This window comes from Pyrus communis, chromosome 7 (genome assembly GCF_963583255.1).
Source record: "Pyrus communis chromosome 7, drPyrComm1.1, whole genome shotgun sequence".
Lineage (NCBI taxonomy): Eukaryota > Viridiplantae > Streptophyta > Magnoliopsida > Rosales > Rosaceae > Pyrus > Pyrus communis.
Window position 1 is genome coordinate 1,956,929 of NC_084809.1, and position 19,193 is coordinate 1,976,121.

General features: G+C 36.7%; 2 protein-coding genes across 4 annotated transcripts in view; both read left to right on the plus strand.

Annotated features, from left to right (window-relative positions):
- The first annotated feature begins 391 nt into the window (after window positions 1-391).
- Window positions 392-19,193, plus strand: part of LOC137739621 (uncharacterized) — a 38,161-nt gene continuing 19,359 nt past the window's right edge. The window contains exons 1-18 of one of the 3 annotated variants that reach the window (XM_068479256.1): window positions 392-685; window positions 764-955; window positions 1,049-1,204; window positions 1,376-1,669; window positions 1,799-2,010; window positions 2,100-2,174; window positions 2,326-2,392; window positions 2,618-2,943; window positions 3,154-3,387; window positions 3,480-3,667; window positions 4,086-4,224; window positions 4,325-4,433; window positions 4,653-4,725; window positions 4,843-5,026; window positions 5,160-5,258; window positions 5,340-5,398; window positions 5,522-5,627; window positions 5,822-6,370. In XM_068479256.1, the coding sequence (XP_068335357.1) occupies window positions 451-685; window positions 764-955; window positions 1,049-1,204; window positions 1,376-1,669; window positions 1,799-2,010; window positions 2,100-2,174; window positions 2,326-2,392; window positions 2,618-2,943; window positions 3,154-3,387; window positions 3,480-3,667; window positions 4,086-4,224; window positions 4,325-4,433; window positions 4,653-4,725; window positions 4,843-5,026; window positions 5,160-5,258; window positions 5,340-5,398; window positions 5,522-5,627; window positions 5,822-5,986 (2,913 nt within the window). In that variant the 5' untranslated portion in view covers window positions 392-450 and the 3' untranslated portion in view covers window positions 5,987-6,370. Of the gene's footprint in view, window positions 686-763; window positions 956-1,048; window positions 1,205-1,375; window positions 1,670-1,798; window positions 2,011-2,099; window positions 2,175-2,325; window positions 2,393-2,617; window positions 2,944-3,153; window positions 3,388-3,479; window positions 3,668-4,085; window positions 4,225-4,324; window positions 4,434-4,622; window positions 4,726-4,842; window positions 5,027-5,159; window positions 5,259-5,339; window positions 5,399-5,521; window positions 5,628-5,821; window positions 6,371-19,193 lie in introns of those variants that run through there. The other 2 variants (XM_068479255.1, XM_068479257.1) reach the window with 2 other exon arrangements.
- LOC137739315 (senescence-associated carboxylesterase 101-like) lies at window positions 7,349-11,147 on the plus strand. Its single transcript, XM_068478868.1, has 4 exons — window positions 7,349-7,500; window positions 8,490-8,844; window positions 9,222-9,779; window positions 10,000-11,147. Exons 1-4 carry the CDS (start codon window positions 7,490-7,492, stop codon window positions 10,867-10,869), a joined length of 1,794 nt encoding a protein of 597 aa, XP_068334969.1. The 5' UTR covers window positions 7,349-7,489; the 3' UTR covers window positions 10,870-11,147.

The following is a 19,193-nucleotide window of genomic DNA, read 5'->3' on the forward strand; positions in this document are numbered from 1 at the left end:
TCTTCGTAATAATCGAAAAATAAATAATAAGGGGGTGCTATCCACGCACTTACTTTTAGTTTTCATGCACCATTTGTTATTTTTTTTTCCCTGTGATATTCATCAATTTATTCGATCTGACAGCTGAAAATTAAGAAGGGTTGTGAGAGGTAAAAAAAAAGTATGCGGATAACACTATCCTAAATAATATTATACCACTGCGTGAGTTCAAACTCCGTCGATTTCCTTATCTAACAAATTTATCGTTTGACAAAAAATAAAAATTAATATTACACATTCTGATCCTGAACTTCTAGGCCTCGGCCCATTCAACAATATCATCTCCTAAAATATGGGCCCAATGGGCCCACAATATTTTCTGAAAGAAGTAAGACTGCAAGAAAGAGAAAAAAGGAGCGAAAGTGTTGAACGACGACTGTGACGATCAGGAAGAAAAGCGACGGAGTTAAAATGGCGGACGGCAGAGATGCGGCGGAAGGAAGCAACGCCAGAGCAAGCACGCGGAGAAGACGACGGACATGGCTGAAGAGAAAAGAGAAATGGCTGGTAGTACTCGGCGTACTTCTCCACGCCGTTTACATGCTCAGCATCTTTGACATCTACTTCAAGTCCCCCATTGTCCACGGCATGGATCTCGTCAGCCCCCGCTTCTCCGCTCCTGCAAAGCGTCTCGTTTTGCTCGTCGGTACGTCCAATTTTCCCGGTAAAATTCCTCTGTCTTCTTATTCGAGTGTGCTATTAAAGGTTTGAGCTTGTGCTGCAGCTGATGGGCTGCGAGCCGACAAATTCTTCGAGTCGGATTCCGACGGGAACTTCAGAGCGCCGTTTTTGAGAAGTGTTATGAAAGAGAAAGGTCGGTGGGGAGTGTCGCACGCTCGTCCGCCAACGGAGTCGAGGCCTGGACACGTTGCTATCATTGCTGGGTTCTATGAGGATCCCAGTGCTGTTACGAAAGGTTGAATCTTTATTTTTTTTAATTTTTTAATTTTTTTCAGCATTTATACAGATGAAATTTGGCTTCCTGAAGAAACCCAATTCGTGTTTTCAGGGTGGAAAGCTAACCCTGTTGAATTCGATTCGGTTTTTAATCGAAGCCGGCATACTTTTTCTTATGGTAGTCCGGATATAGTTCCGATTTTCTGCGCTGCACTGCCTCACACAACCTGGAATAGTTACCCTCATGAATTTGAAGACTTTGCTACTGGTTTGATTTCAAACTTTCATCACATTGTTTCAGTTACAACTTGTTATCTCTGTTTTCGTTTTCGATTTACTGGATTGTTTTCAATCTTACAGCACATTGCTACTAGTGAAGTTTAAATATTTGTAATTGTGTATGATGCTTTCTTTTATCAATTTGTATGTGTTAATGCAGATGCTTCCTTTCTGGATGAGTGGTCTTTCGATCAATTTCAGAGCCTTCTGAATCGGTCCAAAGAAGACCAGAAGTTGAAGGAGTTACTCTTACAGGATAATCTTGTTGTGTTTTTGCACTTACTTGGCTGTGATTCAAATGGTCATGCGCATAGGCCCTTTTCATCCATATATCTCAACAATGTTGCGGTTGTTGACAGTATAGCTGAAAGGGTTTATAATCTTCTTGAAGACTATTACAAGGACAATCGTACTGCATACGTATTTACCGCTGATCATGGAATGCATGATAAAGGTTGGAATTAATTCGTTCACTTATATAGAAAATTTTTGCTCTTCTTTTCTCACTGATTTGTTATAAGTTTTTATCTTCATCATAAATTCCCCTTGTAACAGTTCTTACGTGTTATAATTTTACTGATAGGCAGCCATGGAGATGGACATCCTTCAAACACTGATACTCCCCTAGTTGTTTGGGGGGCAGGTGTTAAACATCCCAAGCCAGTCTCCAACCATTCTGATTGTAGTTTTCGTTTTGTTGATGATCATATGCATGATGCGCCAACACCTAAAGAATGGGGCCTTCATGGCGTTGAAAGGGTGGATGTTAATCAAGCTGATATTGCACCTCTCATGGTTGTACAGTTTGCTTTCCCGACTTTTTTTCCCTTTAAACTACCTTTCAAGTTTAATCACTCTTATTTGCTGATTGAGTTTTCTGGCAGTCAACTCTTCTTGGTTTGCCTGGTCCTGTAAACTCAGTTGGAAGTTTACCTCTCGATTACATAGACATGACAAAGGTATGGTCAACCAGTTTGATTGACGACTTTCATTGTAAAGGATGTAAAATGTTATCGCTTTTATCTTTGCCTGCATGTGCATATTTTATTCGATGAGTTTTCTGGTTAATTGGTAGACAGCTGAATTTTCTCTTTTTGTTTAATTTTCCAGGAAGATGAAGTTGAAGCTGTGGTTGCGAACTCAAAGCAAATTCTCAACCAGTTTCTTAGGAAGTCACGTATCCTTTTGTTATCTGATTATATATGTATACACACACATATATTTATGCGCTATAGATGACAACAAGGCATCACCTCCTTTAATCATAACATATCCAATTCGTTTAATGAAATAGCATATTAAGGTTAAAACTGTTGTTATATCTGATTCTACTGGAGTTTTGAGGAGCGGAAGGAGATAGACACTTCCTTTTTATTGATCTTGGATTTCTTGACAAAATTAGAAACAAAGGAGGCAAATTCATTATATTTTAAGCCTTTCAAACCACTGGCCGATTATTCCTCCCTATTGGATCAGATTGAGGATCTAATATCTAATAGAGACTATGAAGCTGCGAAGAAGCAGTCTGAAGATCTCAGGGATTTGGCTTTGAAAGGACTTCACTATTTCCAAACTTACGATTGGCTGATGCTCATGACAGTAATTATTCTTGGGTATATCGGTTGGATGACCTATATTCTTCTCCATGTGTTGCAATCTTATACTTCATTGGCAGGGTATATGTTTAGAATGGAGCAAGCAGATCACCGGACAGATAATACCAGAAAAGTAATGTTTGTGTAAGCTTGACCTCTTGTAAGCTTTGATAGTGATTTCTAAATTGAAGGACGGAATTCTCAAAAAACCTATGTTTTTTCGTTAAAAAAAAAAAAAGAAACTAAAAGATGTTTGTGAATATATTATATATGAAATTCGAACATCTAGAAGTGTTAATATTCACCCTGCAATGTAACCCATAAATCTCATTATTTTCTGTAGGTACAACTTTGTGGATGCCTTTTTCTGGGACTACTTAGTATAGTACTGTTTATGGAGCGTTCTCCTCCTCTTTACCACGCATACACGTCAATGACAGTATTTCTGTGGACACAAATATTTAGTGAATATCGGTTCATCAAAGCATTATGGAAAGATTTATATGGAAGAAGAATCAATTACTTTGTGAAAATTCTAGCCACTGGTGCTTTCTCAGTATTCATTCTTGAATTCCTGGTATTGAATCAGAACTGTAATTTTTCACACTGCAAGCCATGGGATTATTGTACTCTACAATCCTGAACAGTGTCTTTTGGTGATTCCTGCAGGTTAATAGCTTTACTGAGAGGAAGCTATACACTTGGTGTTTCCTAGTTTCCGGAGTCATATCCTTTCTCTATCTCTTAAAATCGATTCCATGGAGATCTGGCATACCAATCTTTGTTTGTGCTGCATGTTGGTTCTTGTCTGTATTTACTTTGATGCCAGCAGAAATTCCTGATAATAATCGTCTAGTGTAAGTCATCTTATTTCCTGAATGTTTCTTTCTGGTCTGTGCCTGTGTTGGCTGGTGTGTGCGTGTGTTGGGACGGGGGTTAATTCTTCAAACAGTTATGACTTCATTGTAAGTGTAAGGAACTTCAGAATTGTTAGCACAATCTCTAATTCAACCAATACCTTTATTGTGCTTACTTCTTTTTATGGGAAGGCTGGGCTTTGTTGAGATTTCCTTCTTTCTAGGAGGGAAAACCTGATATGTGTTCAAAGCACAAACCCAGCACGTGCCAATATTACTATTTGCAAGAATTCAAATCAGCTTTGATAATTGTGTTTGTTATGTTTGTGTAAAATTAAGAAATGAATTGAATGCACATTTGATTAAACAATAAAGATTAAGCTAATTATGAAGCTTTTGTGACGAATCATGTTTGCAGGATTTGGAGTGGAGTTATGATTATTATGATCGGAGTAGCTGCCAGACTGCTAGATCTGCGCACTGAAGGAAAGTATTGGCTAAGTATCTGTAATCATGACAAGAAGAAACCTCAATTTCCCATGCTCTTCCAGTTACAGGTGCTTAACCTATCTCTGTCCTTGGTTGGTTTGGAAAGAATATAAAGTAACTTAATTAGTCTGGAGATAAATTTTAGATTTTTGGACCTTTGTGAATTAGGCTGTTTTGGTTGGATTGTCATCCATAATGGTGTCGATATCAACCTCTCATAGAACAGAGAAGCAGGAACTACTCGCTGTGCACCAGATCATAAATTGGTCCATCGCTGGTATGCGTTTTAACTCTTCCCTATTAGGTTAATATTTATATTTCTATTTGGGCCTTTTTACATATCCGGCTTGTAAGTTATTTTCTCTTTATAATCAGTATGTCAGTTGACAGGTATTTAATGCCTGAAAAGTTTATAACTGCAAATTACATGTCTATTTATGTTGATCTTTAATTTGTCGGGTCATAGGTTTCTCGATGATACTTCCATTATTTTCAGCAAATGGTCTCTTGTCCCGGCTTACTTCCATATTTCTCGGTTTTGCTCCCACATTTCTTCTATTATCTATCGGGTACAGTCCATTCATATGATAACTTTTATAGTTGCCTTCATTTAGCAGTTTTTTTTAATATGCATAATGTTAGGATGCTTTTTTTGATCTTTTCCTTCATTCTCAAAACATATGCAGATATGAAGCTGTTTTCTATGGTGCTCTGGCCCTTGTACTCATCTCTTGGATACTAGTTGAAAACACACTTACCTACTCAAGTAAAGTGAAAAGGTTGTCAAGTTCCTTTAGCGATATGGAGGATAATGTCATACTTGATGGTAGATACTTACAGCTGTCTGACGTGAGAATTCCGTTAATCTTTGTAAGTCCTTTCTCTTTTCTTTTTCTAAAATATTTATCTGATTGTTGGAGCAATTTAATGATATATATTGCCCGGTCTTTTTGGTAATTTTACTGCTCATCATGGTACTCTCGGATGTCTTTTGTGGTTTTAGATGGTTTTATTCAACGTTGCTTTCTTTGGAACGGGAAACTTTGCGAGTATTGCAAGTTTTGAGATTTCATCAGTGTATCGGTTCATTACTGTCTTCAGTGTAAGTAAAGGTTGAACTTTCCTGAGTATTTATCAGATTTGTCGCTACTACTTACCTGATATTATTTGCTTGTAATTGCAGCCATTTCTCATGGCCGCCTTACTTATATTCAAGTTATTCATTCCATTCCTGCTAGTCATGTAAGTACAGTTACAATTTTGTGTGTGATACGTGGTAGCAAGCTGTTGAAACGTCCTTCTTTTAAGCCATAAGAAATTGTAAGCAATTGGGTTCTCATATAATTTGTGTTCACTCACTTGCAGATGTGTATTCAGTGCAATAACAAAGCTAAACCGACTTCCACGGTTGGCATGCTATTTTCTCGTTATACTATTTTCAGACGTAATGACCATGCATTTTTTCTTCCTGGTAAGTTACTATATTCTTCAGATTTTGGACCCGTAACTTTCTCTCACCGCACCTGTCTCTTGTAACAATACGAGAGTACCCAATAAAGTAACCACACCATACATACTACACGTGCATGGACGAACGCTTCTTATCACACAGCATCAGAACAATCGTTTCTAGCAAAACCTACTGACAGTTTTTATTGTTATTAGGTCCGGAATACAGGAAGCTGGATGGAAATTGGTAACAGCATCAGCCACTTCGGAATCATGAGTGCTCAGGTTGTCTTTGTGCTTTTGCTCTTTGCTCTCACGAACATATACACGAAAGATATCGACATTGGTTCAGTGGACCGCTCCTCTCGGAAAGCAATGTAGGTCGTGTTGAATTGGGAGTTTGGGCATCAAAATAAGTCACCAGTGTTCAGGAAAAGCGAGCATTAACGCTGCGAAGGCACACCTCTTGCGGTCTTCTGCAATTTTTTGCCCTTTATTCCTACAACTGCTGATTGCTTGTACAAAGTTCGACTGAAATTTAATGGGAGTCAGAGCAATGGGATTTTCTAAGTGTTCCCCAAAGATCGCACAACGTTCGATTGAAATTTTGGCACTCTTCTCACATGTCTTGATTAGTTGATACGATTTAGCCAGTTATCCTATTTAGATGTTCATTGATCAATTTTGAAACTAAATTTAACAAGTACAAACTCCTTTTTTGGCTGTCTGAAATATTTGATTGATCATAGATTAAATGTTACTATCTTCCATCTTGAAACAATAAAAGTCGGTCCTCTTGGAAGAAATTCTTGGCTGCGAACGACCAAACCTCATGGCTGTCTAAGAGCCATCTTTAATCGGAGTCCCATCACTAATTTTGAAGACTCATTTATGAACTTAAAGGGAATATATTTGTTCCTAAAAGAAAATTAGTTCCAACAAGAGTGTCTTTATAATATAATCTTTAAATTTAGGGACTACAAGTTAAAAAATCATTGTTAATTTCACAGCGGTTGATCTAAATTGTAAAAAAAAAAAAAAAAAAAAACACAAAATAACCCAAAAATACTTTTGTAACTCTTGTTTTCTCATCAACAGATGAGGAAAGTAATGGCATCTGCCCCATTGGAAGCTGGTATTCTAGAATCCCATCACGTGCTAGGGACTACACTTAAAAAAGTTGGGATTCCAACTTAAAACCAAGGATAATGCTATCGACATACACATCCCTACGCAATCCTTAATTATAAGGTAATTTTTGGGGCCTTCGGGCAGTCCCCTATATTGGAGATGCTCTAATTGCACACACAAAACACCCATTCTTGCCGATGGTCCCACCCTGCGCCCCTTGCGCGCGTGCGCGCGTCCGAACTCAAGGATTACCCCTTGTAGAAGCAAAGAAAAGAAAAAGACGACCATATTGTATTGCTCGTAGGTGAAGTCAGAAAAAGACGACCATCGGTCAACGGCCATACCCGAGCCCTCATATTCACTCGTTAGATTCCTTTGTAAATTTCTTTGCATCCTTCCTCGAATGTTCAGTAGTTAAACTCAGTAATGCAAGTGGGAATAATCTACCTGAATTTTAACACGTAAACGTACAAAAGAAGCCGAGGAAAAGCATCGATACAAAGGTCTAGGGCCCTCCCTTTTCCTCCGAGAAGCTTTCAGGAACAAGTTGCGTTGACGACGACCTAGACTTTGCTGTGCATTTCGACTTGGTGAGAAGTTTCGTCGTGGGGGCTTTTGAATGGTGGGAGAAAGAAGTCCATAATATTAATAATAACGATAGGATTAATTATTCTATAAAAGCAGAGACAGGACCATTCTGGTATCCAGTTTTCTCCATCTACCGTGTGTTTGAAGCAGATCAAAAGCTTGAAGATGAACGACCAGTAAGTGAACTTCGACTTCAAACTCCTCCGATCCTTGTTTTTCTTTGAATCCTTTGCCAAGATTTTTCTTGTGTTATCTTGATTAAGCGGAAAATGGTCTGGAATTGCTAAAAGTGTGTTTTTTCAACAATCAAAAGTTCTTATGGTTGAATCTGGCAAAAAAAAAAAAAAAAAAAAAAAAAAAAAAAACTTGCAAAACGCTTTTAGATAGACGGTATAAGCTCTTTTCGGAGAAGCATGTGCTATGTCCGCCTTCTACAAGCACTTCTATATTTTCAAGTGCTTTTTCGAAGAGCACTTGAGTATTTAATAAACATTTCTATATGTTCATGGTAAAAGATAAGTGCTTATGAGTAAAGTGAATCTTACGAAATACAACAGCTTAATAATCGTCCTTATAGTTTACCAAAGTGCAATTTCATTCTTACAAATATTTTGCTAAGTGGCTACATTAGAAATAGGTAGTATTATCCACGTACTTATTTTTATTTGTCATGCACCTCTTAATTTTCGGATCGTCATGTCAAATGAAGTGAGGAAAATCCATGAACAATAATTAATAAGGGTGTGTGAGAGGTGAAAATGGGTTGGGGAAGAACACATTGCTAGAAAGATGACGAAATGTCTTTAGAAAACTAGCTTGTTTGAAATATTTTTTAAATCAATTCTTAGTAAAAATATAAGTATAAAGTTTAGAAAAGCATTTGCAGTGCTTCCTTGTAAAAAGTACATAACTAGTGTTTTTTGAAGGAATCGCTTCAAATACTTCTTGTAAGTGCTTTTGGAATCTAAAACTATTTTCTTTAAAAACGCTTTCAATTATTTTAAAAACATTTCCAACGACATGTAATTAAAAATACTTTTGGTGGTTAGACTGATATTTTTAGCTATTTCAACAGAAGTTTCAAGCATGTTTGTTATTATAGTTGGATGCTATTTGCTTACACCCTCCATTTAACTTTGCTTCAAATTTTTGTTGGTGATGACAGAATTAGCAGTGCTGGGCTTGAAATAGCAAATGTGCTGGTGACTTCTCCTCCCCTGCACCAGTCATGGAACGCGGTTCAGAAGCAAAAGCTCCAGACAGCTGCTGATCCGAATGCAAAAATGGCCTTATACATTAGTGAAACCAAGCACTCAAACACCATCATCATATCTTTTCTTACTTCACCCGTCACGCTTCACAATCAACAGCCGATGGTTTCGTCGTTGACTCTTAAGGACAAAGGTTTTTCTCTCTTTGAGTTTTTGTGCAGCAAGAACGCCCCAAGTTTCTTCGTCAATGAATTGGCAATCGAATTCTTCAAATTTAACCACAAAAACCTCGAGAATTTGCGAAAAGAGGTGCGTATTATTGTCTCTCTGATAACTGATAATGTTTAACGGCTTTGACGACTCTTAGTGTTAGTGAGAAACAGTTAAAAATCATATTTATATTGCTAGATTACTTTTCACTTAATTAGTTTGGCTTCTTCGACAAACTGTTAATGTTAACGAAAAACGCTTACAAATCCCTCATTTATAGAGTTATAAGAGCCGGATATATTAACAATGGAGTCCTTTCTTTGTTTGTTTCAAAACCGAGTTTAAGTGTGTTTTTATTTATTTATTTATTTTTTTTTTTTACTATGAATGTAGTTTGAGGAACTTAATTGTAAAGACGTCTCCGAATTGATTATATATAAGTTCAGTAATTGACTAACTTTTATGTAATATTTCAGCTGGTAGAAAGCAGCAAATCCTCACGGATAGTGATCACTGGACATTCCTTTGGAGGTGCTGTGGCTACCCTTTTCACCTTATGGCTGCTAGAAAGCCTCGACTTTTCGAAAGCAAAACGCCCCCTTTGCATCACTTTCGGTTCACCCTTGATCGGTGACGAAAAACTCCGACAATGTGTGTTGGAATTCTCAACATGGACTTCTTGCTTTTTGAATGTAGCCTCCATCAATGATCCTGTACCTAAAGTCTTCCTAACTTCGCAAGCAAGTGGTTATAAGCCTTTCGGAACATTCCTACTGTGCTCCTCTTCGGGTGGTTCTTGCTTTGAGGACGCTGATGCCATTTTGCAACTATTGGTGGAAACCAACTCTCAGTGTGTTCAAAATCCAGTTCCGAATTCAGGGACTCAGTTGTTTGATTACGGAAAGATTTTGAATGATCTCAAGACCAAGGCATTGTCTAGAGATGACTTTGAGTTGGTTGAAGAGGATAGAGTTCCACTTAAAGCTGGAATTAAAACACAGTTGGCAGCAATATTAGGAGTTCTCAGCTCACAGGTATCAAACTTTCAACAGAAATATCTGATTTGATGATGATCTAGGGAAATAGTTTCCGCACAAACCTGTTTATTTCCATCTCTTGATTCTCCTTTGATTTATTTAATCCAAAGACTAGAAATAAACACGGTTATGCAAGGAGAGACTACGAGTTTTGCGGAAATCACATCCCATGTCTACTTCTAGCTACTAACTTTTCTCTCAACTCCTTTTGTAAAAGTTATTGCAGCAGCAACAACCCAACATAGAATTCGAAAGTCTGATAAAAAAGATGGTCACTCACGAACGCAAACTAGTGAGCCAGAAGACGAAGGTTTACAGTTCTTTCTTGATATTGAATGAGGCTAAAAAGTACATGGCCAACATGGAATGGTACAAGAAGGAGTCCAAAGACATGGGAATTGGATACTATGACAGGTACAGAAACAAGCGTTACCCAAGTGACATTGTTGCCCAAGAGTACAAGAAGAAGCTCTATAATTATTGGCATGACACGGTTACAGAAGCTGCGAACAAGCCCCAGACAGAAGGAGCCGCAATGCGTGTCCGTTTTCTTTTTGCTGGAACGAATTACAGAAGGATGATCGAACCGCTCCACATTGCTGAGTACTACAAGGAAGGTGGAAAAAATTATGTAGAGGAAAGGCCTCCACATTTCGTTCTTTTGGAGCAATGGTTCAAGGAAGATGAGAAAAAGAAGAAGGAAAAGAGGGAGAGGGAAGAAAGGGAGAACCCGCAACTGCGCAGCGCAAGCAAGTCCAACTCAAAAGCGAAGAGTGTGGCTTCTAGTCTGAATGATGATTCTTGTTTTTGGGTGCACGTCGAGGAAGCGCTTATCTTGTGCGACGAACTAGCGAGTAATCCAGATGCCAAGCAAAAGCTGATCGAATTTGAGCATTACGTGCTGGGTACGCTCGAGAATTTCGCAGTGACACCTGATATTTTCTTGGCGCAGAGCAGCTTCATGCGATGGTGGAACAAGTATAAAGAGATTGTGGGAAGTAGCTACTCCTCAAAATTCACAGACGCCATGAGGCTTCACACTTATCGCAAGTACGAGGATGGGGTCTCGGTTCTTGCTGTTGTATAATTCAAGATAATTAAGTTTTAAGCAAGCAATTAAGTCAGATAAAGCAAGATTAGTTTTCCTGTATTGCTCGTGATTTTGTAGAGAATGACGTGCAATACTTGCAGGACTTGTCGGTGCCACTACGTTTGAATGTTTTGTTTGTGGCTTCTTTTTGTTTTGGGCTCTAGCATCTACCTCTCTTGTAAGAAAAATAATGTGTGGGGGAATGGTTTCAATTATAATGTTGTAATTTCCACATCATAAAAGTAATGACACTTGTTGTATTTTGATTTCGCTAAGTTTGAGAGCTACCCTGATCAACATTTATAATAAATTGAGACTTGCATTTCTTGTGGTTTGCGTTGTATTAATCTTCATATGAACCTATAAAGTACAAAAGCTTAATCTAGTAAATACATATTTTGGCCAAATGACCTAGTGTGGAACTGGGATTCGAAGTTAAAGTAGAAATACTCACGTATCCCATAGTGTATACCTTTCTGATGTTTTTTCACATAACACGCAATGTGTGATTAAGGAACAAAATGGCATACACCTCGAGATAGGTAAGTCCATCTCCTAGTGAATTAGTTTGATGTAATGTAGTCACGTGATGCGTAAGAAACGAAAGAATGATTTTACAGCCTGGGACACCGTACATATATATTTTACAACTACATGTATGTATGCTTTGGATGAGGCAGGCCCTCCCCATCGAACTCTAACTAGTTGTGAGACTCATTCCACATCGAGCTCTAACGATCCGAATCGTCTATTTTGTAAATCTTGATTCAAACACCATTTTTGCAAAAATTTAAGTCCAAAACCATTTGTCAATTTAAATATCACGATAAAATTTTAATATTTTATTAGAACAAAATGTTTATCAATTTCTTTACCATTCGAATCATTAAAATTTGATATGGTATCATTTTCTTAAAATAAGGTAGTGATTTAGATAGAAACTGTCAATTTGCCATGCCAAATACTAGGAAAGTAGAGTGTGGACATGAAAAGAAAACCCAGCTTAGATATGGGACCCACATGCACATGCAAATGCACGTGCACATGCACATGCAGTTCTCATCAATCTCAACAATCTTCAACAAACCTTTTTGTTTTGATTCAAAGAGTTACCCACTTTCTGGCTATCTGCTCGGAGGGCAAGGAGCATTTTTACTCTTTACTTTATAAGTTTAACTGCCCATTAAAAAAATTGTTTTTTGAAAACCAAAATTGGTTTCAGAATTTTCTTTTCAATTTTTGGCTTTCAAACGAATCTTATGATGTTTATACGGGCAAAATTCATTAAAGTGTGCATGAACAAAGAGGAGCACGTCTAAACCGAGAAAAAGTCTAAATTTTTGTATGTGGTTTAATATTTTAGCGAATGAAGTGTTAGGTTTTTATCTATGCTTTTCGGGTTCGAAATCCTTTCATTTGTTAAATTATTGTAATACTTTGAACATTCTCTAATAATATGGTACGAATTTATCTCTACCGTGATATTCCAATCAAACAAAACAATGACATGTGTACATTTTTAAATACGTGACATTGTATAGTTAAATTGATCAAGGTGCTACGTGGAAGAGGATCATCTCCTAATTCAATTTGTAGGAATTATAGGGATTCTCACATCATAGTCGTTTATCGTACATTGTATGATCAATATTCGTCAAGTACTATTTGTGTTTAATTTTAAATGAAAAAAAAGTCAAATAATTTCTGATCACACACGATAAATGATTAAAATATGAGGATCCTTAGGATCCGGATAGAATCCAAATCCGTACTACATGACGATAAAACCGTTCTCTCTAAAATTAGCTCGACGTCTTCCTTTTTTAAGTTGGGTAAACACACAATTAGCCCCTGGATTCGAAAATACAACTGGATGATTCAATGGAACGCTAGTCGAAATTGTGACGGGACACGAGACCTCTCTCTCTATTTCTCTCTCTCTCTCTCTCTCTCTCTGTCTTCCTCCTCCTCTGAGCTTCCAAAAAGCTCATTTCTTCCTTCGAGCTACCGCCCGCCAGCCGAAGCAGTTGCAGAAGCAGCAGGAGCCGCAGAGAGAAGCTAAGCATGGCGGCATTCCTCATTGTCCTCCTCACATATCTACTAGCTCTCACCACTCTCCCCGCCGCCGAATCCCGACTCTACACCAACTACTACCAAAAATCGTGCCCGAGAGGCAGATCATGAATCCCACCACCGCCGCAGCCACTTTCCGCCTCTTCTTCCACGACAGCCTCGCCAACGGCTGCGACGCCTCCACCCTCCTCTCCTCCACCCCCTTCAACAAGGCGATGGAGAAGCTTGGCGTGTTAGGGATTGAGACCGGAAGGCGGGGAGAGATTAGGCACAGGTGTCGATATCAACCTTTCATAGAACAAAGAAGCAGGACCCACTCGCTGTACACCAGATCATAAATTGGTCCACCGCTGGTATGCGTTTTAACTCTTCCCTATTAGGTTAATATTTATACTTCCATTATTTTCAGCAAATGGTCTCTTGTCCGGCTTACTTCCATATTTCTCGGTTTTGCTCCCACATTTCTTGGATTCCTGGCATCGTAGGGATCCGTAATCGTAACAGTTCATTGTATATTGTGCAGTTAATTTTTGTTAAATATTATTTATATTTAATTTTAAATTTTAAAATGATTTCTAACCCTATAATGTACGATGAACGATTATAATTAAAGGATAGCTACGATGCTTTTCCACATTACTTTAGTCTAAAGAAGCTGGCAAAATTGCACTGTAGAAATGAACAGTGTTTTGCACCACATTTCAGTTTATTTACAGGATTGCCACTCGGTTGCTTTTAACACACTTTCGTTTTATTTACACAATTGCCACTCAGGCTTAGGAATTGATTTCAGCCGTTCGCAGCTTTCGACTCGAGGAGAGAGGGGAGGGGGATATCACGGCTGACAAATTGGAGAGAGACGATGACTGGGTGTCGCTGTGTCGAGCAGAGAGAGAGGGGGACAGAGCGACTACAGAGCATGGAGACACAGGGCCTGCATTTCAGCTTTGACTCGGGGAGAGAGGGGAAGCGGACATCACGGCTGACGAATTTGAGAGAGACAGTGGCTCCCATTTTTGACTCGGAGACAGCTGGGTGTCGCTGTGGCGAGGGAAGAGAGGGGACAGAGCGACTAACATAGGGCCTGACAGATTGGAGACGGATGGGAGCTAGAGATTTGGACTGAGTGAGAAAGATTTTGCTAGCTCCTCTGCCAGGATCTATGGGATTTTCTCCCATTTTAGAGAGAGAGATGGACAGGGAGAGAGATACACAGCGGAAAGCATGGGTGTGTGTATTCTTTAGGGTTCAGGGGTTACGCACAGAGTCGGTGAGGAGGGCATGCCTCAGGGACCAATGGCAGCGTCTGGGTTTTCATTTTTCTCCCTTGATTCAAAAGGTATTGCACTGCTTTTGTTTTCATTGTTTGGTGCCTAATTGCCATTTGATTTGTTAAAATTTTCTTTTATATTTTGTTCTTTCATTCAAATTCTAACGGATGTCTATAAATTGTTCAATTGGGTGCTAGATTATGTCTCTGTTTTTGTCAATTAGGATCTTCCACTGATTTAATTTGTTTTTTTCTTGATTACTTTTTGTGTGATTGATCTTTTTCTGTTTTAGAATTCTTAGGGATATTTTGTTCCTCCATTAAAATTGTCATACATCTTTATAGATTGTTTAGCCCACCTTAGGATTTAACTCTTTTTCAGTTTATTGTTTTTAATTGTTGTTTACTGTTTGATTAGCCATTTCATTTATTAAAATTGTCATAGATATTTTTTCTCTCATTAATGCTATCATAGATATTTTATATTGTTTACTTAACTATTAGGGCTTGCTCTTAGTCTTTAGCAGGTTGTTTAGATCACCTCTAGGATTAGCTATATGTCCACATTTTCCCTACAACCTAATCCATTGTCCTGACAACCATAATGTAGATAAATTTGTGCTGCTCCATTGCACATAGGCAGTAAGCTGTGAAGTATATCAAATATTCCATAAGATTAACCAACGTTTGACAAGTTTAAGCAGATACACCAACACAGAGAGAAAACACCTAAATTTACAGCAACATGAAAGCTTAACAAATAAAAAAAAAAATTCGTAAAACATATCTAAGTTTACACAGTTTATTGTTTTCCATTTGCTGTTGACTGTTTGATTTGCCATTCCCTTTATTAAAATTGTGATAGCTCATTTTTCCTTCATTAAAGCTGTCATACATATTTTAAAGTTGTTTAGTTAAGTTTACAGCTTGCTCTTTGTCTTTGTAAATAAGGGGGCTACACTGTTAAATTGTCACGGCTAATTTTCCCTTCATTATAGCTGTCATAGATATTTTTAATTGTTTAGCTAACTGTTACAGTTTACTCTTAGTCTTTCTAAATTAGGGGACTGCACTATGTTGATATTTGTGTGTTTTCAGAAATTTTTTTTCCTTTGCTTATGTGTAAACAAAATTCAATCTGCTTTTGAACTTTATTGTTTTTTAATTAGAGAGTTTAGGCTTTTTAGCTTTCTGTCTTTATAAATAATGGGGTTACACTCTGCTCATTTGTGTGTTTCTTCATACTTTCCTACTATTTGCTTCTCACCAAATCACCTTCAGGTTCCTTTTCCACTTCACATCATTCGAATATCTCTATGTTCCTAGGTTGTTCTTCCATTTCTTGGTTGCTTCTGTATTTTTGGGATGCACTTATAAATTTTATTTTTCATATGCATGTAGATCCAGCAAAAGCATACACGTCAAACCCCTCATTCACACAACAGCCACCAAAGAGACCATTACTGAGGTATTTCTCAATCCATTTAAATTTTTTTTGTTAACTTTTGTTTGAATTTTGCTGTTCACTGTTTGATTTACCATTCCCTTTATCAAAATTGGCATGGTTAATTTTTCCTTCATTAAAGCTGTCTTAGATATTTTAAAATTGTTTACTTACCTATTAGACTTTCCTCTTTAGTCTTTGCAAATAAGGGGACTACACAATGTTGAAAATTCTGATATTTATGTTTTTCATAATTTTATTTTCCTTTGCTTATGAGTAAACAAAATTAAGACTCCTTTTTACGTTTATTGCATTTAAATTAGGGTGTGTAGGCTGTTTAGCTCACTGTTTAGTTCACTGTTTAGCTGATATTTCTGTCTTTATAAACAAAGGGTTGCACTGTTTTCATTTTTTTCTGTTTCTTCATACTTTCCTACTGTTTGCTTCTTAACAAATCATCTTCAGGTTCATTTTCCACTTCACATCTTTCGAATCCATATGTTGCTAGGTTGTTTTTTCATTTCTTGGTTTCTTATATATTTCTGAAATTAACTTTTGATTTCATTCTTGATATGCATGTAAATCCAACACAACCTTACAGATCAAACCATCCATTCACACAGCAGCCGCAAGACAGACCATTAGTGAGGTATCTATCTATCCATTTTAAATTTTGTTTATACAAAGTAATTTCTGATGCAAATCTCTTTACTGTGTTTCAATACAAACTTTTTTTCCTTCCAATTTCTTTACTATGTGATGTATCCTTGCAGCTCAAGTATACGCACTTTTTTCAGAAACAGAGTCTCATCCACTGGAATCTGGATTTCCTAGCAGCAGGTATATCCTAACCCTTTCACAGTCATTAGAATTTTTTTCCTTCTAATTTTTTGTTGATGCAACAATGATTGATTATGAATACTTGACTTCATCTTTAGGAATGGGTTTAACAACCAAACTTAACTTTTTCTACTTAAAGCATTGAATTTTTGCTTTTGGTTTTTTTGTTGCTTTGATTGTGGTTATCAAACTTTGTTGTATGTCTATATACAAATGTATGTGCAAGTATATGTATCAATATATACCTAAGTATATGTCTAAATATATTATATATATATATATATATATATATAGGCATCTGTATAGCTATATGTATATGTGTGCATATATAAATGTGTATGTACATATGTATGTATGCATCTCTGTTTCTATGTACATGTATATGTATGTATGTATGCATCTATGTGTGTATGTGCATGCCTATATAGGTATGCATGCATGCGTGCATGTGTATATATGCATCTGTTTGTGTACGTGCATGCATATCTATAGACATGACTAATGTTAAATAACAGCCACCAAAAGTTTTGTTTCGCAGAGTGAGTTTTATGGTATTCCACTATGTTTTTGTGAGTTTTATGGTTTTCCACCATGTTTTTGAAGTTACCTATTTTCTGTTATGTTTTGCATAATTTTATGACTGCAAGTGGTTTGGTTTAGGGTTCAAACAGAGAGAGGTTTGGGGTATCGCAAGAGGATTTGAGACATTAGGTTTGGGGTTTGATTTGTGCAATTTGCTTCCTGATGGTGTTTATGACTGGTTTCTGTCAATTGGTGTATCTTTTGACATTTGTGCTAAATGCTTCGTGAAAATTGATGTATGTTGTCTAAATAGTTGTGTTTCAGTTGCCTTTTCTGAGCGGCTTCCTTCCTGTATGATATCTGTTTTTCTAACCTTTTTCGTAGGATATTAGCTCCATGATCTGCTGGTTGCCTGTGAAGTTTTGGTGTTTAATTTCACTGCCCAATTTCTAATTTTGTGGAATATGATTTTACCCAAGTTAATATTTTTACGAAAACCACACAAATTACATTAGAAATTGTCTCAATGGGAAAGTGTAATTTGGGATTCTGCAAGTTTGTAACTTTTGATGTTGTTCTGATGCTTTCTGTTTCTTAAGCATAATGATGTTACCTAAACGTGTAGATTTTGCATTGCTTTTGTATCATGCCATATTAACATTCTATGTAGCCTCTTAGATAATATTACAATGAATTTACATCAACTTTTAGTTAGTTTTCCTAAGACAATTTCAATTTCTTCACTTTGTTTGAAAATTGGTGTGTTTACCTTCTGACTACTTAATCGATTTAGCTTGCAGTTTAACTATTGCAGTCTTTATGGATTATGGTTTTATATGGATTCCATTTCTGAAATGAGCATGTGTATCTCATTGTATCTAGAAGTTATTTCGGTTGAAGTAACACACTTAGCATTTGTACTTTGGAGTTACGTAATTGTCCTTGATGTGTTTTTTTGTTTGGAAAATTTTAGATGAGAAATATAATTTAATTATAGCCATAACTTGCAATTCTAAATAAAAGGCAGTTAAAAAAAACAACATGGATAAACATGCTGTGAAAGGACTGATTCCAAAACACATTTTAACAGCTTTATCCGGCTGATAATTCAGAACATTATCAAGTATAAATGATTGGTCGTCAGTTAATCCTTTATGACATTTACCCTTTGTTTGTTGCACTTCACAAATTTAATCCATTCCACCATCACAGTTTTTTTTACTTTTACAGTTTTCCCATGGTTTCCAGAATGCGTTTTCGATCTTAATGCTATCTGCTCTGTTGCTTGCAATTATCAGTTTTTTAAAATTGAAACAACATTATAGTTCTAAGTAAAATTTGTGAAGACCAAGGCTGTAACCATCTTCGGTTTCATATTGTTCGCCATTAGATTTCCTAATATAAGTTTTTTTTCACATGATCTTACTGGTGAATTGTTAAAAGGCACAAAGAGAGAAAACAGCCTCCAATTTTATAAACTAAAGGTCACATGCATTTTGTTTAGTATGGGGTGTTCGAGAAAACAAGTTTAAGGATTACGTTTGGTTGGATTTCAACCATTACATTTCATACATTCCAAATCTGTTTACTATCTCATTTAATTGGTGTACGTCTGAAGTTTACCGAATGCTTATATATACATATATATATATATGTACATATACATAAATATATATATATATATATGTATGTATGCATATATATACATATATATGTATGTATGCATATATAGACATATATATGTGTGTATGCATATATACACATATATATGTGTGTATGCATATATACACATATATATGTATGTATGTATGCATATATACATATATATGTATGTATGTATGCATATATACATATATATGTATGTATGTATGCATATATACATATATGTATATATACGTACGTATATATACATGTGTATGTGTATACACATACACATGTATATATATATGTATGTGTATGTATATTATATCTTTGGAAATATGTACGTACCAACCGTCAAAGCATGTATATACTGGTATCCAAGTTGAGCACAACAATAACACCCCATTCTATTCAATCTCACTTATTGATACAGTGTTTGATGATCTAATTCACCTATTTTCTCTATTGCGATTTTGTCTCCATGAGCCTTGCACTCACATGCACTTGCACACAGTTTGCAGGTCATGTCTC

Excerpts from the sequence above, each read along its gene's own strand:
- LOC137739315 (XM_068478868.1), top strand. Across the intron at positions 8,845-9,221 it reads TCGAGAATTTGCGAAAAGAG|CTGGTAGAAAGCAGCAAATC; the intron begins GTGCGTATTATT and ends GTAATATTTCAG. Across the intron at positions 9,780-9,999 it reads TAGGAGTTCTCAGCTCACAG|TTATTGCAGCAGCAACAACC; the intron begins GTATCAAACTTT and ends CTTTTGTAAAAG.